We start from the raw sequence: 20,622 nt of genomic DNA on the forward strand, positions 1-20,622 counted from the left end.
CTTTGCGGATTGTAAGCTCTTCGGGGACCATGTCTTCCTATGTGAGTGTACGGCACCTACCACATTTTGGGCACTATTGCAGTCCAAGTGATACATCCTAAAATATGCTCCTTTGTGGATATGCTGAACTAACAATGATTATTTATCTCAGTATTATCTACGACACTTACATCTCAGCTGGTATAAGTCAACTAGCTCTCTAGACTTTAACAGCACTATGCTTATGTGCGTCAGCTGAGGATCTGGTCCCTAGAATTCTTGTAACCATGGAAACCATGCCTCTCCAAATGCTCCCAAACAGCACTGTTTCTAAGCTATTGTTTCAGGACCCTCTTTAACCCATGGGACTGTACCTTGTTCTTCCCGTTTCGGGGTCCACGACTTTCCTGATGACACTTTGCCTTGCGTCCCATTCTTCTTTCGTCATTGGTTTCATAGCCTGGATGCGGGACTTTTGCTCATCTGTCAAAACTAGAATGCAAACCTTAATGAGCTCGTTGAATAAGAATGTGCGCACACAGGTTAGTCTTCTGTCAGAGGACCATGAGGCAGAGGGCCTTACAATTATTATGGAGCACCGCTCTGTGCAGTGCACTGCTGAAAACACTCGTTCCAAAGAGCCACCTACCCCAAAAAGCTTGAACTATTGAAGCCTCACGCTGCTCCTCTGAGGAGGATATTGCTAGCTCTGTTTCCAACAGGTGAACTGAGGCCCACAGAACAGCTAAGTGATTTTCCCAAAGCCACATTGGGTGAGATTTTTAGAAGTACTCAGCATTAACCTGACACGCCTCCTATTTCTGTCAGTGATAAAATTCCCATTGATTTAAATGGAAGCAGAGTTAGGCCAATGCTGAGTACTTCTGAAAATCTCACCACTCGTCCAAATGCAGAGATGGGACTAGAACCCAGGCATCCTGAGTCCCACTCCTTTGTTACACTACAGACATTTAACCCTACACCTGTCTGCTTGGAACATTTTCCTTTCAAATTCTATTTACCTCCTTATTTACCCCCCTCATCCTCTCTCTTTCCCTTTAACAGTAGGAAGGATTTAGATACTTTGTAAATATCTTTAAGACAGAAGAGGGGAAATCCCTGGGGAAGGCTGGACAAAATGCATTTATCCAAAGCAGGTGATTTTGGATTCCTCCCTTATCAGCAAACCTTCAAAAGTTGGCACCTTCCCCCACAATGGCTCCATTACAATTCCTCTGTGTAGATCCATTTGCCACCTGGCCTGCTGCTGGGACTGAGACTACCTGGCCTGCCTTATGTATATAATTACACACGTATTAAAACTGAATTACTACCTATTGTTAAAACCAATCCTCTTTCATCACTAGCATACACCACGTACTATAACCCCTACTGCTTAGACAACACACAAAGAATGGATAAATAATAGTTTGACATGAACAAGATCTTTCCAAAAAAATCATAGATACTGAGAAGAACTGAAACAGGGATTTGTGTATGTCTGCAACTGAGGGATCAAAGCCTCACCTGCTTTTCTTACTGTCACAAACTCAAAGAGCATATAGACCTTAAATTTCAAATTTGAGGCCTGAGGTAAAATTTCCCAACACACCCAAGTGACTGAGGTATCTGAAGTCCCACTGACTTTCAGTGAGACTTGGGCACTTTTTGAAAATTTGTCCCCTGGTTGTGTATTTCTTGCACACTCTGCTCACCCATGAGATACACTGGAAGATCTGGGGGCACCTTAAATCAGTGGTCGATACTGTATAGAGGACCTAGTCTCAACAGATAAAGAATGAACACAAATGTAGTGTTATCTTCCTCATGGCTTTACATATCACCTTTGTGAGCAAAGGAACATGCAGAGAACTATCAACTTCACATCCTGAATGCCAATACCAAGTGCTTCATGAATTCATTGCCTGTGGGTCCATCCTTTCATTTTCAACTTTTGTTCCCAGATCACAGGCAATTTTAACAAGCTTACAAACAAAACCATCAATTTGGGTCCTTGTATATATTCATGGTTGCTCAAGCTAGGCCACTGAAATTAGGAGGGAAAAGGCACCCAGGGTTCAGCAATCAGTGTTTCTTATCATGCAATTTCTAATGATCCTTGGATGAGACATTAAAAGAATCTGTTTCATTAATGAGTAGGAGAGTCGCATGGATTTTCTCAAATGGCGCATCACTTCTCTACTCTTTAAGTGGGCAAGTGTGAGTTTTTTAAACCTAGAACCAAGAACATTACCTGGGCCAGGTTCCACCAAAGATTCTTTCTGCCACTGCTCCAGTGAAGGGCCTGGCACGCCTTCCACCATGGCTCTCTCCTCTTTAGGCCGGTCCTTCGATTTCTTTTTCAGTTTCTTTTTTATTTTTTTCTTCTTTCTCTTTTTGTCTTTCTGTTTTGTTCGTTTCTTCTTGCTGTGTCTCCTCTTTTTCAGTTTGGATTCACTGTCACTCGAATCATCTGAAGAGCAGCTAGAGGAGGAGGAAGTCCCAGAAGACGAACTTGTCGTCTCAGAGGAGGAGGTACTTGCCTTTTTCCTCTTCTTGTCTTTGGCCTTCTTTTTCTCTGCAATACATTAAGAATGGGGTGGTTTGGAGAGAACATTTGCTCCATGGCACCCAAAGAGTCTGTCATGTTCTGCATTTCAAGCTACAACAATCTGCTGTTCTGGTTTTGTTCTTTCTTAGGTTGCTCAGAAGACTGAACAAATCAAAACACTAACGCCACAGCAAAATCCCACTGGGCTAATACTTCTGTATTATCATGGTGGGAGGGGGCTAACTGAGCACTGTCCCTGATCCAGTCAGTACCCCTCCTGTATGCCTAGTTATCCCAAGACTGGGGCAGGGGCTGGACTCCATTCAGGCCCTCGAGGCTCATCCTACCCAGGGACTACACAACCCAGAGGCGGCTTGGATTTTCCTCACGGGGATGGTCAGCGAGGGGTGCCTGAATGGATCTGTGACAGGCACAATGCTAAAAGATCTGCATGCTGGAAATGTTTAAGGCTCTAGAGATGTCAGAACACAAGAGTAATGAGTATGAAGTGTGTGTTGAGATGACTGTATAAAGTTAATTGCTAAAAGCAAGCATTGTGTACTCCCACAATGGTACTCACTGTGCATATGCCCCCTGACCATGTGAGAAGTCAGCCTTCAGCAGTAGCTATCACCCCCACCTGCCCTTACCTTCTTTAGTAGAAGCTGAGCTCGACCTGCATCTGTGAGACCTGGCTGCCTTCTTCCTTGGAGGAGACTGGCTGCTCTTCTTTGAGTCTTTACTGCTTTTTCTTCTTTTCTTTTCATCCTTTTTGTCCTGCCTGCTTTGAGAATCGCTTTCACTCCTGCTTTGGGAGCGTTTCCTGGATTGGCTGTGAACCATTGTGCTTTGATTCCTATTTTAAACAATTCATTTTTCTTTCATTAATGGTATTAATAAAGGACAGTGAAACTTAATTCCATGTAAGGAGACTGTCCCAAAGTATCCCTAAACACAGCAATTCCAATTCTGCTCCATATAATTAGGAGGCAGGCCTTTGCACATTAAGTAGTTGCTGAAGACAGGTTTAGCTTATTACATTAGACTCAATTTACAGCCAACTTTTCTCCCGAAACTATATGTGAAACTTTGACAACTGCATAGAGGGTTACTCTGTTACATAGCAGTGGCCAGGCTGGGTTCACTGAGACCTTCCCAGTAGTCCACAAAATAAAGCACGAAGGTGTGAGGAACAGAGAGCTGAAGGGAATGGCTCCATGAGAGGATCTTTCAAATGCTGTTTTTCTTTGCACTACAAAACATTTAGGCAACTCTTCTGTGCCTCCCAACCAGCCTTCTTTGATTAGATTTGGCATGAGACTTCCACCACACTCTCTTCCCCCTTTCTTTTAAATGTCAGCAGTAGCTACTGTTACACACAGTTTCACAGCTGTGACGATTCAGCAGAGGGTGGTGATAAACACACTTTAGTACTGTATATTCTCTGATCATTTTTCATCCTTCTCAGGATTTAAGAGCTAGGGGTTCTACTTTCTAATCAATGCCTCTGTATTGCCCCATTACTGTTAGCAGGAGTGTCACATGCTCTTTATGGCCCCATGGACCCAGACATCGTATGATGAACACTGCCACAGCTGTCAGCAGCATTAAAAATTCCATTCAGAACTGAACAAAGAAGAATCAATTACCGGTTTATTTAAAATACTGACAGCAGCCGCTAGCTAAGGGAAAATAATGAATTTTTAATATTTCAATTTACTTTTATAAAAGAAATTACATGCTAAACTGGCACCTTTTTCAATCAGTCCAAAACACTGGCAGTGGAATATAAGGGCAAACCCATCTATGATAAGATACAAGCCCTCATTCGTTTAAAAAGAAAAAAGCCTAGCATCAACAGCATAATTGTAGCTGGGAAAAGCTCTCGCATATCAGATATTTCGTGGCTAATATATTAATCCTGTCTCTACCACACAAGTTCAAAACAAGATAATCCAAGATACATCAAGTGAATCTCAAGTTCAAATTGATTTACAAATGAAAGCCTCAATAAAAAGCAACAAAAGATTTGCTTTAAGGACACATAGTAGTAAAGCTGCAAGGAATCAGATCCATCAATACACACACCAAATATATGCGTCCATATGTATACAAAAATACAGAAATCTCTTTCACTAGGTCCTTGAAGACACAGATAGCCGTAGAAGCACTATTCTGATCTCAGATACACAACTGCATACACAATCCTGTACAATTAGCTAGTGTGGACAAAAGTGCAGGAGCTGATTCTACAAGAATTCCAGTGATAAAGTCCACAGATTCATGGCTCAGGCCAGACTGTATATGGTTATTTCCCTGAGCTGCATTTTCTCTGTATTGCCTGTGTGAATGTAAATGAAAGCTGACATTAAACAATGCCTTTTCTTTCCAAACAGGCATTTGATTTTGCCCTTAGATAAATGGGGGGAAATAAAGAGCCAAGTTTTTCAGGGCCTGCTAGAGAAGCTGGGTGTGTGTTTGTTTTGGAGTCTGAATCAGGCTAATGACGTTTACAATAAGGACTGACAATGTTTTCCCACCTGCAGAGAGGTCTCAGCAGTCTCAAAAGCCAGAGTGGAATCTTTTAGACACATCATGCTAGAGAACAAGTCACTAGATCTTAGACCAGTGATACTTAGACCGCAGTGGTTCAGGAGCCAAATTACTGATCAACATTACCCAAGAGCACCACAGTAGTATGAATTCCTTGTTTCATTTACACACTCTCTCTCTCTCATACACACACACACAAAATTCTCACAGCAAAATGACTGACCAAGTATTATTAACCAGTTATTATTATTAACCAGCTGATAAAATAACACAGTAAAAGCATCCTGATTGGTTAATAACTTAGACTGGTTAATAATTAAATCACAGTGTTTTAATATGTGCTGCAAAGAGCTGCAGGAGACACACTGAAAAGCAACTTGTGGCTCCCGAGCCTCTGTCTGAGTATCACTGTCCTAGACACTTGTCCAAAATAGCAAGTTGTAATGGTGCATGGGCAGACACAACTTTACAATGATGAAAATGTTTCGTGCCCTCTTTTAGTGTTTGTTCAACACACTAACCACACCCATAGACCTCAGCCTAAAATAATGGAACCAGATTTATTTCGAAGTGATTTAGGTTGAAGAAGTAGATTAGTCCAAACTATTCAGTATCTTAAAACAGCTGCATATACACATCTCTTTTTTCTCTCTCCCTTCCTGTATCTCCGCCCACTCCTTTCACATATCAGTTGAGATCATCTCTCTTCCCCCCCGCACACATTTCCTAATTTCTCTCTCTTTCAGCTCTTTTACATTTAACGCGGCAAAGCTGGCAATACAGCTTGTGTGCAAGACAGAGTGAAGAACAGAAGCCCACTCCTGCAACCTTTAGTGGGGAGAAATCTTTACTCCCAGCGTAGTTCCACTGATGTCAAGGGGACTATCTCTGCAAGGTCTGCAGGATCATACAGCTCAGCAGTCCTACATTCACACACACACCCCTGTACTTTTCATCAGTAGCTCTCAGTGCTTTACAAGGCAGAGCAAGTGCTTTTATGCCCAGTTCACAGACGGGGTGCCTAAACCCTGCCCCACCCACCCACACTCTGACACAGTGGGTAATGGCCCTTTAAGACACACAGCAGGTGGCTGGCTCTTTAAGACTCTCCCCCTTCTCCTCCACTCCTGCTAGATACAGTCCGTCCCCGGACAGCACCGCGCATGCGCCCCGATGTCGGCCGCTGAAGGCTTTGCGGACCCAATCTCGCCCCTTATTCCTCCTGCGAGTGTCCGTCCCCCTCCCGCCCAGAGACAGGCCGCCGCAGGTAAGGGACTCACCCTCGGGGGTGGGAGGCGCGAACAAGCGGCCTGCCCCGCGCGCGCTGGAGGGGGAGGCCCAGCCCCGGCGTCTGTCGCTGAACGACCCCCGGGAACGGGTCACTTCGGTTGGTTTCCGTTCGTTGCCTCGCCCACTTCCGGTATTTTGTGCGTGGTTCTGTGGGTCCGGTGGGAAAGCACAGACCCCGCGCATATTGGTTCCTACGCCAGCTGTATCTGGGCTGGGGAAGCAGGGCTCAGCCCGAAGGAGGCGTTTACCGGCTGCTGTGCCCCACTGAGCCCGGCTGGGGTCAGCCCGCAGTGGGAAGGGCCTCTTCCCATGACAGGGTGTAGAGTCTCCCTCTCGGGGTGATAGGGGAGCCCAGATGTTGGTGAGAGACGGGCTGGCTGTGCCCTGTGGACCAGGGGGCTGCAGCAGGGAGGAGACGGGGCTGGGGGCTCATGCTGCCTGTCCTTTGTGGCGATGAGACCAGGTGGCTGAGGGAATATCTTTTATTGGACCTACTTTTGTTGGTGAGAGAGAGAAGCTTTCCAGCTACACAGAGCTTTTCTTCGCATCATGCCACTCAGATCATGGGCTTCTCTTCCCCAGCTTTGGCTACACATTTCAGGGAAAGACAAAATAACAAATCTGAAAGTAGGGAAACTGACACAGCAGGACCCGCTAGAAACTATCATAAAAATAAAGGCGGTTCAGGTGGTTGTGACACGTAGACCATATGAAAGATTGGAAAGGTGCTAACCCAGCATTGAATTGGGTACCTGAGGTAGGAAAGAGAACGCAAGGAAGACCAAGGAAGAACTGGCAGAAGACAATGACAGAGGATATTGAATACTCTGGCATAACGGCAGGAGGGGGGAAGTACACAAGCACCTCAGAGTTAGGAACACCTCGGGCATGTAACTGATCAAAATGTTATGGTTGTTCTTTCAAAAGTTTACAACTGAACATTGACTTAATACAGCTTTGAAACTTCTCTATGAATATAAATCTCCCCCCTGTATTTTCCACTGAATGCATCCGATGAAGTGAGCTGTAGCTCACGAAAGCTTATGCTCAAATAAATTTGTTAGTCTCTAAGGTGCCACAAGTCCTCCTTTTCTTTTTGCGAGTAATTTTTTGGTCTCTGCTGCCGCTTGACTGCATACTTCCAGTCCAAATGAGGTGTGTGGCTGACTGGTCAGTTCATAACTCTGGTGTTCATAACGCTATGGTTCCATAGTACACACCTAGCGAGTGATCATAATCAATGGAGGAACCAGACTGCCTGATGGGTCAGTGGCACTAGAGGAACTAAGATAAGGTAGTGCCTAAGGAGTGGGAGTGGAGCCCTGTTGTGCTACGCACTGTTCAGAGTAGTAGACAGACCCTGACCCTTTGAAGAGTTTACACTCTGAATAATGAGACATTTACAGTCTCCCTCATGGTTCTTGGCGAGTTATTTTTTCTCTCGTGTCCCCCAAATTCTGTGTTCCATCCAGAGACAGAGTGAACTTGTAAGAAACGGATGCAGCAAAAATACAAAAAATTCTCAACAAGCAGCCGTGTGCTGATCTTATATTTTTCCTAGTACTCCAAACTATTTCCAATGTCATCATCTTCCTGGTGAACAATTCCAGCCTCAGCCTCGTGCAGCTTCTTTGGCAGCTTGACTGTTTTTGTTTTGGGCCCAAAACCCTTCTGGGCTTTTCCAGACACTGGAAGTTACACTGGTTATGGATGGCTGCAATTTGTGTTAGAACACTCTGCTGATGCAGAAATTAACGACACTGCCATTTTCCCTCTTCCACTTTCTGTAGGTGAATAGCAGTTTATGATCCCCATTTGCTTAATGGTTCTGATTTGTTAGAATTAGGGTGTATTTGTCATATGGACAATACATGTATTTGCCCTGGTCTGCATTGCTTTCCTCCTTAACTTTGAGGAGCAGAGTTTAGTATGTCAGGCATCTGATAACCAAGGCATTCCTATCTGCTGGGTTAGGCAAGTTCGTCTTGTTAGTCTGTTGCAGGCAAAAGTCTCACTGAAGAAGAGGCATTGGAGCAAAAGCCAAAGAAAATTTTCCTTCTCCTCTATCGCTGTCTTGAAGGGGTTGGTTTTCCCTGTGCAATTCAGAATGATCTCTGGAATTGAAGTGACGTTCAGGTGGGTTGCTGGTCAAGGTCAGTAAGAGGAGTATCCATTGATGACGCCCAGGTAGAGATCCCTTGCTCTATTGTTACGGCTGTCCTTGACATACACAGCCTACTGCTTTCTCTCTTAGAGGGTCCTCCTGTATTCTGCTTTCTGCTGTTCTACCTCAAAGACGTAACCAGCTAAAAGCTCATCAGAGATCTGATTTATTTTCCTCCTCCAGAGAACATGCAAGTGCCTCACACGAATTAATGAATTTAGCTTTGAATACATGTTAGATAAGAACAGTATCATTGTAATTTTACACATGGGGAAACTGAGGCACAGAGTTGCCATACCCATGATGACTCAGTGAGTGAGTGCCAGAGACTCCCACGCTCCTGCTTTAATGCCTAGATGACAGAGGAGAGAGATTATTCTTGTCTATCCCAGAGCCTTTTCTTTACAGTCAGTCATTTACAATCTGAATTCACTATAATAGTATTCAGACAGCAGCAGCCATATTGACAGGCACATTTTTCTTTCATTAATTTAATTTTCTTGGTATAATTTAAATGCAAATATGAAACAAACATTTCCTGATGAAGAAATTCAGATTCCGTGATTGATTTTGTTGTTATGGAAAACAGCAGAAGCAAAATCCTTTGGTGCTGATTCTGGGGTTTTGTGCACAAGTGTAATGGCCATTTCACTTTCAAAATGCAATTTGAAGGAGTTTTTCAAATGCAAACTAATCAGCAGCATACGCTAATGAGATGTCAAGCCCAAAGCACTTCGGGATCTATTGGGAATGCTTAAAATTAACACTCTTCATAAACTACAGTGGTTATATTCAGAGACTGCCTTTCATCATATTGTTAATTATGCAAATGAGAAAGCTCATACCAAGTAATTACCAGAGTTAAAATGAATGATCTGAAGAAGCCTCCAGTAAAGTCAGTGGTATGGGTAGCTAATAGACATCTACTTTTCTGGGGAGTCATATGAGGCAACAAAATCAAAAGGATATTTTGGCTTCTTGAATATCAGTTTTCTAGATTTTTAGAGTCTGTGACTTTAAGTTTTGAATTAATGTCATGGACTAACAGGCACTGAGACAGATAACGTGTGCGACTATCTAATCTTACTCTCTCATCATAGCGGGATCTTCGTGCCAGATTAAAGAATTCAAAAGATTGCATTGGTCATGTAAGACTAGAATGTCCACTCTTCCCTTGAAGATAGTTTATTCTGTCTGCCCATCTTGGAAGGATATTCTCATACCTAATGGAAGATGATTACAAATGTTTAGACTACTTCTGCATGCTCTTTCCTTACACCCGAGAGACGTGTTGTCATAAATTGCAAACAGCCCCCCAAATCTTTGGCTCTACAGCGGATTTCTGCTTGTGTATGTGGAATCCACAATATCTTTAAAAAGTGATTTTTAGTGCTCTCAGTCTGGGGTTATAATGTAAGGCAATAAGTGACTCACTACACTCACTTGTAGATTAACAGGGTTTATGCTTGTCTTGTAAGATGCAGCCATTGGAAGCAACTTGATCACAAAGTTGCTTGTTTTAGCCCCTAGGGGACAACTCTGTCACATTCTGAGTGGGTCTTGCCTTCCATCCACTGGGAAGCAGCAGGCTCTTACCCTAGTGAAGTTTGATATTGCATCCAGAAGAGGGCAGTGGTAATTGTGAATGGATGCTGACTGACATAAAAGAATTATACAATAATATGCTATCTTTATACATCAACCAGTAACAGTGGCTGTCAGAACAGCTCTCTTTGTATAAGACGTAAGCAGTCCTTCTGTTTTCTATACGTGTGATTGTACTCAGATGACCTCTGCAGTTCATGGTATAGATCAATACCTTAAGCCTTTTTTACATTTTCAAAATATGCTTATAAAAAATTCTCAGAGTGCAGGCATTGTCTACCCCAGACACCAACTTCTCCAGTAGACCCCAGATGGCAGCTGCTGTTCAAAAAGCTGTTTTCCCTCGCCCCAAGAGAACAGTTTTTGAGTTGCCTTCTAAGAAGCTATTTGTTGACCTGACATGTTTCTGTCAAAGGGATACTGTGCTTATTTCTGCTGGCTTGGGGCTTGGAGCTCAGTTTTAGTCAGCTCAGAATGGAGAATTCACTCCTTACCATCTCCTATATTAACGAGCATAAATCCACAGTCTTTGGCATGTCACCTTCAGAACTTCTTGTGAACCCATCTCCAAACCCCTCAGCATCCACTAATTCAGGTTTCTTGTTGCACATGGGGCAAAGCTGGTTGCGGACAGCAGACGATCTCATCCATATAATGAGGTTCCAGCGCTCCCCGGAAGTGACAGGCAGTGCCCCATGAATCTGCCCTCCTCGGTGTAGCAAGCCTTGGGATATCACATGTTCAATCTCCACATACGTTGGCACTGGGGTTGGGGCCTTGAAAATAGATAATAAAGCAGACACTAGGTTACATGAACTATCTCTTGCTGCTGACTTTCTAAAGAGTTGTTATAACTTGCTTTTAGTGCCTTTCACCACAGACTGTTTTACTAACCAATGGTATCTAGGGATCACTTCACATACAATTGAAATGCAGCCACCTCTGGGATGAGATGTTACAGCTGTTAAACTGTTCGGACAGTTAAGGACAGATCGTAAAACAGCTCAAACTACATAGAGGCACATAGAGAGGCAGACTGTAACAGTCCAATAGCAATTTGGCCAGGACATGGGAGTTATTAACCCTCTCTTGCTAAAAGAGAAATTCTAATAACTGCAAATGATCAGGGCTTTAGTTTTCTCAAGTGAAAGACTGAAACAGCTTGAGTCTTTAAAGCATTTTGTCCACTCCTCCAAAATGAGCCCTTCTGATCATTATTTTAATTGTAGAAGGAGGTAGAGCATTTTACTCCCTCCTCTGATGTACGAATTATCTGTGTGGTCTATTTGAATAGACTCCTGTTAACTTCAATATTTATGATTAATTTACAGCAGTAAAAATTTTACTATAACCTCCTCTTACATAGAAAACTGGTGAACAAGATAGTCCTGATTCGGTCAGAAGCAGACAATTAATTTTAGTCAATCAACTTTTTATATGATCTTCTTTTTTAAAGTACAGCTCCCTACAAGCACCAATCCTCCTCCACAGCTTATTCTAGTTAGGTTCATAACACCAAATAAACCAATCAATGAAAATGGCCAGGTTTCATCTGTGAGCGTTAACCCTATATTTTAAGCATAAGGCTACTTGATGGTGTCTCCTTTAACTCAGTTATTCAAAAAGTTCCTGAAACAAAGTTAATGGCCTGATCCTGCACCTCTGAAGTCAACGTGAATTTTGTGGGGAGCAGGATCAGGCCTAAGTTAGAGAGAGATTCTCAGTACCTGTCTGAGGTCTCCAAAATACAAGTTGCCCTCGGTATATTCTTTTCCTAGGGATACATTTAATGTGACTTCTGCATTGTCATAGTGAGAGCTCAAATCCAGATCTTCATGTAGCGAGTACTTGACAACGAATGCTTTGTGGCTGTCCAGGGAGCCTCCCCCACAGTCAGGGTAAAGCAGAGATGTTATGGGCTGCAGGTATTTTTCACGCAGAGGTGTAATGAAAGCTTCATACAATCCAAGCTCATTTAACAGAACCTGCACCAAAGAGAGAGTACATGAAACACACCGATCAGCAAATAGCAACATGGTGACTTCTGCTATTTTGTCAGATATGCTACTGAGCCTCCTGGTAGCAGTCTTCCCTTCCAACCTTGCTGCTTACGTGGATAAAGAACTAGCGAGCAAAGACACAGGCTATAACTGGGGCAATGAGTTCAGAATGAAAAGTGATGTCCTGCAGAATGCCAGTAGGATCAAAACCAGCATGACTAGTGCCATATACAAAGCCAATTTTTACTGGTATGTTGTGCTATCCCTGCTGTTTACATAGAGGAGTCCTGTCTTGTGTGGCTAAAGAGAACTCCAGTCTCAGGCTGTCAATCCAACCCCTTTCACCAGCACTAAGTTAACATATAAAATGCTACATTCCTGAAGTATCAAGTCCCAGTTGTATGTATATATACAGTCAAAGCAAGGACACGGAGACCATACTTGGAATGGTGTGGTCAGTGTACAGTCACTCTGTTTTGAGGCGACTTTCTAAAGGAGGGAGTCAGTGGATCCCAGAGCAATGGCAATAGACGCCAGAAACTTGCTGCAGCAGTGCAGAAAGGCAAGAGAAACTGGGACTTGTAGTCCTTGGAGAGGAAGAGGCTAAGAGCAGACGGCCTCACGGATAGCTGAGGGACATGAACTTCATTGTGGAAGAGCTAGAGATCAGGACTATTGAAGTTTGTGTGCAGAGCCACAAACTCTGCCTGACCTGTGTATTTCCACAGTTTCTTTTACAACCTTTCCTTGTCCATTTGGACACTGCAGTTTATAGTTCATATTGAATAGATTTCTTCTCTTTTCAGAGAATACAGTTACAATGCACAAGTGACTACAATAAAGACACTGGCTTATGTTCTCTGTAATAAAGCAGGACCTCCAGTCTGAACAATAAACCTACTAACCCACTCTTTGCATGGTATGTCCCAATTTATACAGCAGAAGTCTCTTAAGTGGGACACTTGGGTGGATGGCTAATCTCCCACATCAGATGAAGACACTTATTAAAAATAGACTTGAACTGAATACAGTATTGCATTAAATATTATGCATGGTATTTCATCTTTCTTTTTTAAAACTTTATTTGGCAGCTTTTGTACTCAGAGCAGAATTACATCTACCATATCAACACCCAGTTAAACACCAGTTAACCCCTTGGCACTATCCAAGTGTGTCCCCACTTATATTAATGCTGCCCCAACTGAGTAGCAATCATTGCCATTCACTATCACTAGAATAAATAGATCCATGGAATATGGCCCAGTAAAGCAGCCATCTCAGTTAACTAGTGTACATTGTGCTACTTTTCTGAGTGTTTGTTTAAAAGCGGGGTGCTAACATTTTACCATCAAACTTTTTCAGTAATTGTTTTATTTTTATATATAATATAAAATTTTAAATACAAAATTCCACTAAAGCAGATTTCACCTCACATCTCCTTCCTGGCAGCCCCCTCCCCCTCCCACATGTACTAAGTTAGAAGTATAAGTAAAATTAACTTCCTCACCCCTCTGCCTTTTAATTTATGAGTGTCTCTGCATTTGGGGTTGCACATCAGTGTGTGTAATGGATTCCCCCAGATCTTGGAGGGGAATGGACCTTGAAGCATGCAGATAGGTTGGTCTGATATGTGTCACTCAGCCTAAAGGCTGTAATAGTACATGAGAGGTTAACCCTACAAAGTTGAGTCCTACCCCATAGTTATTCATAGTGTTTGGCCGGCCTTTGGGCATCTCAGATTGCTCGAAGTTCTCCAGCTCTTCAATGAAGACTCGGCAGAATTCCTCACTGAACACTGGAAGTCGATATATCCTCTTATCTGACCAAGAAAAAGGAGGTGTCTCTTATTAGGTAAAATAGCAGTAAGGACTACCCTTAACAAGAACGTTATTTGCCAGAAAACAGTACTCGACAGCAATACAGTAGAGAACACAGCCTCCATATGCCTCACTGCATATTTTACTGTTTGTTAAACAGTTACTGCTACAAGGCGGATGGACTCTAGGGCATGGTACTTATTGGTCAGACTGGAAACTGAAAGCCTCCCAGGCCAATAGCTAAAAGCATTTGAATGATGAGGTGAACAGGTGGTGATGGAGAATTACGTGAGGCATGGCATTTTGTGGGAGGTGGGACATCATCTCTCTAAGACTCTCCATGCCAATCAATTAGCCCTTTCTGTCAGGAAAACAATACAACAACATTACACTTCCAGCACAGGGCCTTAGAGATCTGCATAAAAAGTGGATGAGTATTACAAATGAGGGAGCTGGGACACCGACAGCTTGAAAGAGTCACTTGTGCCTGAAAATTATTCCTCTTATAGGCAACACCCACAATGGGTGTGAAAGCAAAAACCCCTCTATTTTCCATTTTACTTTTTATACTTTCATTGCTTCCCCTATATATTCGGTCTGTCAGCTTCTCCCATACTGAACAGGCCCCATGAACATCAACAAGCAAGCAGAAAAACCCTGAACTTCTAAAAAAATATTCAAGACCTAATTTAAAGGGGGATCTACAAAATGGTAACTTTGGGAAATAGCCCATTTAAAATAATCCACGTGTACAGCGTCCCTTGAACAGACTTGCCCAAGGTCAAACATTGAGTCAGTGGTACAGCCAACGTAGATCCCAGTGGTGAAATCCTGGCCAATGGGAGTTGTGCCATTGACTTTAAAGGGGCCAAGATTTCCCCCATCTCTAACAACTAGACTACGCTGCTTCTTTCAAGAACTTTGATCATACAGAAGAAAACATTCTAACGGTGGTCAGTCATTTTTCAAAATTACAATATTAGAGAACTGGTTTAGAACAAATAATTCACCGCTGAAACCACTTGTGTGTATCAGAGTGTGGCTCTACCCACATTGCTGATAGGTCCTTTCACTTTACCTGATATAGAATCAATGTGGCGCACGAGGCCTTGGAGATCAGCATCTTGTGACGTGCAGTACTTAACTGTCTCTAAAAACTCTGGAGCCAGAAATGAATCCTTGGTGTTAGATGGGGAGAAAGACAAAGAAAAAAATAAAATGAACACACAATGACTTCATCTCTGACCTTCAAACAGCCACACCACTGGCAGCAGCTGAAATGGAAGTGGAGTCTAGGGGCCACAGCTAGCTTGGATATAAACATACATAAAATATTTAAATCGTGAAGAAATGCACAAAGCTGTAATCTGCACTTGTTTTTTTCTTGGTAGATTTATGTAAATTACTTCTTGCTGGGGTTCAATTGTAATTATAAGCTATAGCTGGTCAGATTTATCTTTGCACGGGTCACACCATGGGCACACATAACCTAGCTGACAGCAGTTCTCAAACTGTGGGTTGGGACCCCAAAGTGGGTCGCAACCCTGTTTTAATGGGGTCGCGAGGGCTGGCTTAGACTTCCTGAGGCCCGGAGCCAAAGCAGGAGCCCCACTGTCCAGGGCCGAAGACCGAGTTGCTTCAGCCTGAATGGCAGGGCTCAGGTTACAGACCCCCTGCCGGGGGGCTGAAGCCCTTGGGCTTTGGCCCCCCGACCCCCATAGGGCAGTGCGGCTCGGGCTTTGGCCCCCCCCAACCCGGGGTGGTGGGGCTTAGCGGGGCTCAGGCTTCAGTCCCCCTCCTAGGGTCATGTAATAATTTTGGTTGTCAGAAGGAGGTTGTAGTGGAATTAAGTTTGAGAACCCCTGGCAGATCAGTGTGCAAACAGTCATGCCCCATAGATTTTTTGTTTTAATTTTTTTTTTTTACCACCTTGCTTTGGGCCAGGATCTCAACACCAGACAATAATCGGGCTGTGCTATGAATATTACACAATGAAGAGCATGATGCAGAGTGTATCACTTGTTATTAGACTAATCTTTCTATTGGCTGCTCCTTAAACTCTGTACTGCCCAACAGTCTTCGTGATAACACTTTACACCTAATATTACCAACAGCAGTCTGAGCTGGTTCTGAGTCTATTCTCATCTATGGGAATGTAACTACTGACTTTAGTTAAGTTATCCCAGAATAAACCGAGAGTAAGAAGAGAATCACATCCAGAGGGTGTTCTGTCTACTTCAATAGAAATTTATGAGGATGTCCAAGTTGTGGAAGTCAGTCCACTTTTAAATGAATACAGTCCTGAGACTATACAGGATTCTGAAGGGCACAAAAGAGGCGTTCCTATTTCAAACTAGATTTCCATGTGGTTACTACGACACCATTACAGATTCAAAACAGCATGTATTTTACCTGTAGAACGTATACTTCTGGATGCTTTGGTTTGTAACATTGTGAAATTATGGCTTTTCTTGCCATGGACTGATGATCTAATTGCTGTCTTCTTTGCACTTCTTTCTGAATCTAGGAATAAGAGACACGATCTCGTTAAGAGATCAAATGCTGGCAGTAATAATAATAAAAAAGTTTCATTCATTGATTCAAAACGGTAATTTTTGCTAAATGCATTATCTGCTCATGTGCACCTTCCGGAGTTCTGAATGTATTTCTGTGCCTTCAATGGGTCATTAAAAGGGCAAGGAGAGGTCTGAGTCAGACTCCCATTAAGACAGAAGGGTGGGTTTAAAAAACAAAACAACACCTAAAGGAATTCCATTGAAGTTAACTGAGACTGCAAACTTTCAGCACCTTGAAAAAGCAGGCTCCTTATTACGTGCCTACATGTGGTTTCAGTTGCCTAACTTTAGATAGGCCAGAATGTTCACTCTTGAGTAAGCTCATTACCAAGCACTGTTGTCACTTAAGGAGGAAGCAACCCGTAGTAGCATTAAACTCAGGCAGCTCTTCCAATTTCATAAACCTCCTGGGAGGCTAATTTTGAGCTACCCTTGTGAAAGTGGGAGGCAGAAGAATTATCTGGAGGGTTCAGACACCATGTCTGAGCTCCTCCATTCTCCTGGGCCTATAAAGCCAGGCACTTACCATAGAGAGGGGTAACTTACTTTCAAAAATCTCCCTTTATTTGGGCCTATTTGGCAACCAGAGATGGAATACTCCCTTGAGATGGAATACTCCCTTGAAAGTACCCTGTAGAGAGAGATCCTGCTCTTAACAATATCTTCTAGTGGCAGAAACTGGGTACTGCAGACCCCATGTATTTCGGGTTAATATTAATATAGACATTGATTTTCTTTTCAGTCTTGACTTGAACTGGATATTGATGCTGGAGGACTCTTGGTTTCCGTATGGCCAAAGAAGGCTGTGGGGGTTATACTGATTTTAAGTTGTTTAGGAATCCTTTCCAATTAAATGATGCAATTAATATTAATCTATTTTGCTGAATACCTCACCCTAGAAGTGGCTGCATTTCAGTGGTATGTGAGTGATCCCTGTACACAGTGTGTACAGTGCTGCAGGATCCTTTGGGATGAAATGGTATGATCTAAATGCACTACACTAACTTCTGAAACATATTTTACGAAAAAGGAGAATGGGGGAAAATTAGAAAAGAGATGGGGCAGACTGGTTAAACCAACAGGAAGGAGAGCAAGGGGCCCATTGTCATGGAATAAATGTCAGTGTTAACTTCAGGACTTTGTCAACAAATGAGCTCATCAGGATATCCAACCTGGTACTCAGGCGCCAGTAGGGAGTTTTTAACTTCTATATCAATCCAGCACATCATTTATATCCAAGTGTAAGAGAGTGTTGGGGGACAGGAGGGAAACCAGGACCGAGTGTTTCAATCCTATATGTAACATTGCCTCCCTCTGACTTTCAGCAAATCGCTTGACCTTTCTGTTTCACTGTTCATACAAACTATATCCCCAAATGCTGTAGCGTTAACCCTATATATAAAAGTTCCTGTAAATAAAAATTTGTTCTGAAGAAAGCCTTCTAGATTAGATCTCTACTCCCACTTAAACAGGCAGATTCCGCAACTTGTGGTCGGAAAATTGTAATTAATCGAGATAAGCAATACATATGAAAACAGGTGGTCCATGTGGAGTTGCCTGGACCTTTACAAATGACTTATTGGTGAAATTGTGTATACCTCTTCCAGAACTGCATTAAAGTCTTCATCACTCCTACAGCCATGATCACCTAACACCTGTAATATAGAGAGATTAACTGTTGATAAGTATAACTGATTTTTATGGTGCTCATCAACCTGGCATGGGCAGTGTGTTGTCAACTCTTGCAATTTTCAAATGAGTCTCCTGATATTTGGTATCTTTCATCAAGTCCCAGCTCCTGGAATTCTGAGAGACTCTTAGCTTTAATTTAAAAAAAATATGTTTCTAGCTCTAATCTAATTATGTCATGTAAATCTATTTAGATATAACAGTAGGCAGAGCAATTGACACAGCAGTCTAGCTCCTTAAGAAAGGGTCTGGGGCTCTGACACTGCAACCCAAAGTTTGCTTTAGGAGCAGAATTAAAACACAAAACAGACTATGAGCAAGGTGTTTGGGTTTTCTCCCCGGATTCTTTATTCTGGGCTGCTTTTTCCTTGATCCCGATATACCCATTCCACAACCAGCCCTTTGGGGTGCAGGCCATACCCACTAATTCCTTTATCCCCAATTCTTTTACATAGTAGCACTACCTGTTGCCAGAGGAATCAGGAGGTCTCCTAGATTCTCAGGCCAGAAGATAAACTAGCTGTCTACTCACCTAATCCATGCCTCCCTATCTACACAGCTAATTTTAGCAGTATAGCGTCCTGCTGCTGGAGTTCTTCTCCCACAGCAGGGAAAGGCTCCAGCACATCCTCCACAATGTTGTGCTAGAAGGTTGTCAATTACCTGCCAGCTTTTTGACATAGCTAGATGAACTACAATTTGAGTCCCACCTCATCTGTACTGAGACTTGACAATTTGGGAGGAAATCCCAGACACTGGCAAGATTGGTCTTTTAACATGTTCCTAAAAGAAAACTCATTAAAGGACATCTACTATGTTTGTTTTACAGTTTGAATTACGCAATTCTGCTTTTAATGGTACTATAGAGATGGGTAGACCTGAAAATTGACCCACATTACCCCAGTGGTCAGTATCCCAGTTGAAGGTCTTGCTTTAGTGACTCTTTGATCATTTTTTTCCCTTCTAATATGATCCTAGCTTTATAGGAAACTTGTATATCGAACATGGAGTTCATAGATCACCTATAATATGTTAAGGCAATACTTTGCATAGGGCATAAGAGATGGCTGCCTCCCTAGGGAAAAGTACAATATTTCTATAGTAAAGGCGCTGAACGCTACAGCTTGCTTTAGCACATACCCCAAGTGCAGGTTTGTGTTTTCCAGTAACAGCATTTGCAACACAACTTTAATGGAAAGACTCCAGAAGGTGACTAGACTTGTGCGTGTATTTTCTTTTAGCATGCAACTGTTCTGAATATACATTTTAAAGAGAAGTAGTGTTGTCTAGGGAACCATGAGTTAGGAGATCTGGTTTCTACTTCCAGCTCTGCCACAAATTTGTGACCTTCGTTAAACTCCTTAATATGGACCTCAGTTTTCCTATCTATAAAATAGGGCTAAGACATTCCCAATTTTGCAGACTGGCTTAAAATCCTCTATGGCAGTGCAATATTAATGGATGTTGCATTTCCACTTATCCACTTCTTGATGGAGACTGTTGTGTTAAATAGCTACTACCTCCTTCTCCAGAGGTGGATGCATGTCAGAGGCAGCCCAGAGGCCTATGTACAGTTTGTGAATCATTTTGGAATCCTGTGGGATGAAATGGTGCAATAAGTGTTTATTCAAACCCTATTTTGCCTGCAGCTGTAGGGAAGATCCAGCCCCAAATGTAGCTGAATTGCGGGGGATGAGGGCGGGTGACCACCCAATACAGCACCTGGGATCCACCAGTACAATGTGAACACCAGGTATTGGTGCTTACAGGGGGTCCCCATCTGCTTTCCCCAGCCAGGGGAATCTCCCCCCGCCCCTACCCCCCCCATCTCCCCCATCCCCTGTAGGTGCCGGGGGGCGGTTACCAGCCCATAGTCCCTGCGGAGCTGCGGCTCGTCCCGGTAGCTGACGTGCAGGCCGTAGCGCCGCAGGAACAGGTTGTCCGTGTGGAAGCAGGCGCAGGCCAAGAAGCCCCGGGCCGGTCTGGGGGAGTCGCCCCGAGCCGGGGCCGCGGACCCCGTGGACATGTTTCCACCCGGACTGTGGAGGGCGGAGCGGCGCCTCGGGCTGAGATAGTCACCAGGGAATGGCTGTAAGGGCAGCGGGTCCGGCAAACAAATGGCTCCGCCGGGAACCAACAGGTCCTGCTTCCGGTGGCCGCTGTGCACACAAGGGAGCGTCAACAAATTACTCGGGGAAAGGGAACGAAGAGAACACAGGGAGCTTTTTGCCTGTTTCTCAGTCTTCGGTCTCCAGACCCCTATTTACTGACTCTTCCCCTCCTGTTTCTTCTCTCCTGTCCTATTTTCCTTCTCTTCCTCCTCTCCTCTTCCACCCGCATTGGGGTCTCCTGAATCAGCCCCATGGTATATTAAGAGCCCTAGTGGAACAGTGGGATG

General features: G+C 43.4%; 2 protein-coding genes across 8 annotated transcripts in view; both read right to left on the reverse strand.

The window, feature by feature from the left end:
* Positions 1-6,517, reverse strand: part of ARL6IP4 (ARF like GTPase 6 interacting protein 4) — a 29,557-nt gene extending 23,040 nt beyond the window's left edge. For all 5 annotated transcript variants that reach the window (XR_013348042.1, XR_013348041.1, XM_077834854.1 and 2 more), the window contains exons 1-4: positions 6,364-6,517; positions 3,181-3,386; positions 2,234-2,557; positions 354-471 (exon numbers count right to left, since the gene is read on the reverse strand). Coding sequence is in view for 3 of the 5 variants with exons in the window: in XM_077834854.1 (XP_077690980.1) it covers positions 354-471; positions 2,234-2,557; positions 3,181-3,373 (635 nt within the window). In the remaining 2 variants the exon portion in view is untranslated. The remainder of the gene's footprint in view (positions 1-353; positions 472-2,233; positions 2,558-3,180; positions 3,387-6,363) is intronic.
* Positions 6,518-7,389: 872 nt separating this feature from the next.
* OGFOD2 (2-oxoglutarate and iron dependent oxygenase domain containing 2) lies at positions 7,390-20,308 on the reverse strand. Of its 3 annotated transcripts, none has more exons than XM_077834851.1 (8): positions 20,089-20,308; positions 18,134-18,190; positions 16,372-16,482; positions 15,038-15,137; positions 13,837-13,961; positions 11,870-12,127; positions 10,684-10,918; positions 7,390-9,760 (listed from the first exon to the last, which is right to left on the reverse strand). In XM_077834851.1, exons 1-8 carry the CDS (start codon positions 20,248-20,250, stop codon positions 9,723-9,725), a joined length of 1,086 nt encoding a protein of 361 aa, XP_077690977.1. In that variant the 5' UTR covers positions 20,251-20,308; the 3' UTR covers positions 7,390-9,722. The 3 variants fall into 3 exon arrangements, with proteins under 3 accessions (XP_077690977.1, XP_077690976.1, XP_077690975.1); XM_077834850.1 differs by having other exon boundaries at positions 10,637-10,918; XM_077834849.1 differs by lacking the exon at positions 7,390-9,760 and having other exon boundaries at positions 10,208-10,918.
* Between the last annotated feature and the right edge of the window lie 314 nt (positions 20,309-20,622).

The sequence above is a fragment of the Eretmochelys imbricata genome, chromosome 15 (genome assembly GCF_965152235.1).
Source record: "Eretmochelys imbricata isolate rEreImb1 chromosome 15, rEreImb1.hap1, whole genome shotgun sequence".
Lineage (NCBI taxonomy): Eukaryota > Metazoa > Chordata > Testudines > Cheloniidae > Eretmochelys > Eretmochelys imbricata.